Here is a 2,774-nt window from a genome sequence, read left to right as displayed (position 1 = left end):
ACTCTGGTAGCGTAGTGGTTATGAGCAGGCTGCTAACCTCAAGGTCGGCAGTTCAAAACTACCAGCTGTTCTGTGGGAGAAATATGAGGCTTTCTGCTCCCGTAAAGATTTACAGCCTCGGAAACCCTGGACAGGGTCGCTATGAATCGGAGCTGACTCTAGGGTACTTAACAACATCACTATTTTGGAGTCCTGGTGTGACGCTGCGAGCTAATGTGTCAGACTGCAGGGTCATTTGAACTGCAAGGTCAGTAGTTCAAGCTCACAGATGTTCCTTGGAAACCCTATACAGGGTCATTATGGATCAGAACTGACACAAGGGCACTTAACAACAACATTACTATTTCAGCCAACTTCCAGCTCCACACTTGGATATGCTGTTAATCTACTCTTCAAGTTTGGTCTTTATGCTTTTTCCTGTAGGTCTTGCAGGAGGAAAACAAAATAAGCTGCTAAAGTATGAGAAACCATACAGCAGTTACGGAGTTTATCCTCCTGGGATTGACAGATGACCCAAAGCTTCAGGTTGTAATTTTTGTCTTTCTGCTCATCACCTACCTGCTCAGCATTACTGGGAACCTGACCATCATCATCCTAACCCTGCTGGATTCCCATCTCCAAACTCCCATGTATTTCTTCCTCAGGAATTTTTCCTTATTAGAAGTTTCATTCACAACTGTTAGTATACCCAAGTTCCTGGGCACCATTATTACAGGCGATAAAACTATTTCCTTTAATGACTGCATTGCTCAGTTATTTTTTTTCATTCTCTTGGGAGTTACTGAATTTTACCTCCTGGCTGCCATGTCTTATGATCGTTATGTTGCCATCTGCAAACCTCTGCATTACATGACCATCATGAATCACAGACTCTGCATACTTCTTGTCTTCTTTTCATGGCTGACTTCATTCTTAATCATATTCCCTGCACTCTTGTTACTTTTAAGGCTTGATTACTGTAGATCTAATATTATTGACCATTTTACCTGTGATTATTTCCCACTGCTACAACTTTCTTGTTCAGACACAAAATTCTTAGAGATAATGGGCTTTTCCTGTGCTGTGTTTACTCTGATGTTCACTTTGGCCTTAATAATTCTGTCTTATATATATATCATCAGAACAATTTTGAGAATTCCTTCTACTAGCCAAAGGACAAAGGCATTTTCCACATGTTCCTCCCACATGATTGTCATCTCCATCTCTTATGGCAGTTGCATTTTTGTGTACATTAAACCTTCAGCTAAAGATAGGGTGTCTTTGAGCAAAGGAGTAGCTGTGCTAAACACCTCAGTAGCTCCCATGCTGAACCCCTTTATTTATAGCTTAAGGAATCAACAAGTCAAGCGAGCTTTCATAGGCATGGCAAGGAGAACTGTGTTTTTATCAAGCAAATGAAAAGATGTGATGTTATGAATTAGACGCACTCTGAAGGACAATTTGAAAATTAGACATGAATTTTCAGTAGCCTGTTCAAATCAAAATGATCTCTCCTATAATCATATTGATGCATGAATAATCTTTTTATTTTTTTTTTCTTCTAATTGTCCACAGGGATATTTCTCTAATATATTTCTCATTTTACTTAAAGTACTTATTGTATATCTTTATGACTCACCCTTATTCTGAACAGTTTTGTTAACCACAATATCTCCAACAATAATAATTTTGAAAGGAAAAATTATATTTTGAGTTGTCTTTAGGAAAATAATGATCTGTAGAATGAAGGAGTCAATCTAAATATATTGATATGATATTTCACTTACTATACATAGAACATAATTTTTTTCACTTACGATACACAAAACATATATATATATTTTTTTTTTTGACAGAATTTTCCTTCACCATCTTGCAATTTCTGTAGGAAATATGAAGGGAAGTTGTCATGTGGACAGAGGGGGTGGGGACGGAAGAGTGGAGGTTAAAAAAATTTGTGGAATAATAAGAGATAATGGGATTTCTTCATGAACTCTTTGAAGCCACCTCATAAAATGTAAAGAAAATATAAATGCATTTATTTTAAAAATAAATAAAAGGAAAATTATCACTCATTTTACTAGGTTGCAGTTGTTGTTGTTAGGTGTCATTGAGTCAGTTCCAATTCATAGAAATCCTGTATAGGGATCCCAAATGTTGGTTGGTGCTTGGTTTGAACCGCTGACCTTGTAGTTAGAGGCTCAGTGCTTATCCTACAGTACCACAGCAGTTCTCCATTTTATTGTGGTATGATCATATAATATATCTATTAATCAAGAAGCAAAGGTCATTATCAATATGTATTTCTTTAGGTATAAGTGCTAAGTAGATCTCTTTCAAATGTCATAATCTTTCTTTTGGTAAACAGGCAGGTAGATATATAGCTAGATTGCTGTTGTTATTATTAACTGTCTTTAAGTAGGTTCTGACTCTTAGCAACCCTGTATAATGTTTCTGAAGAGCAACTGGTGAATTTAAACTGCTGACCTTGTGGTTCAAACTAACCTTGTAATACAGTACATTATCTCATAGGGTCACACCAGGACTTCAGGTATATATATATATATATATGTATACACACACACACACACAAACACACACACACACACATGCACATACACCCATATTTCCATGTATTCATACTATTCTCATACATACGCAGATGCTAGAAAAAAACAGTGAAGAAATAGATGCTTGATCCATAATATAAATTCATTTACATTCTATTTAGTAGGATGTAAGTTATTTTTGAATATCAGAAGCTTAAAAGTACATTAAATCTTTTAGGCATAAAT

The 2,774-nt window shown here is 36.0% G+C and overlaps 1 protein-coding gene across 1 annotated transcript; it reads left to right on the top strand.

The window, feature by feature from the left end:
- Window positions 1-459: 459 nt before the first annotated feature.
- Window positions 460-1,398, top strand: LOC102830054 (olfactory receptor 6C1-like). Its single transcript, XM_006859370.1, has one exon. The coding sequence runs from the start codon at window positions 460-462 to the stop codon at window positions 1,396-1,398; it is 939 nt and encodes a 312-aa protein (XP_006859432.1).
- The last annotated feature ends 1,376 nt before the right edge of the window (window positions 1,399-2,774 follow it).

The sequence above is a fragment of the Chrysochloris asiatica genome, unplaced genomic scaffold (genome assembly GCF_000296735.1).
Source record: "Chrysochloris asiatica unplaced genomic scaffold, ChrAsi1.0 scaffold00033, whole genome shotgun sequence".
Classification (NCBI taxonomy): Eukaryota; Metazoa; Chordata; class Mammalia; order Afrosoricida; family Chrysochloridae; genus Chrysochloris; species Chrysochloris asiatica.
Note: the sequence above shows the minus strand (reverse complement) of the source record. Positions and strands in the feature narration are given on the sequence as shown.

Excerpts from the sequence above, each read along its gene's own strand:
- LOC102830054 (XM_006859370.1), top strand. The coding sequence starts at position 460 with ATGAGAAACCATACAGCAGTTACGGAGTTTATCCTCCTGGGATTGACA.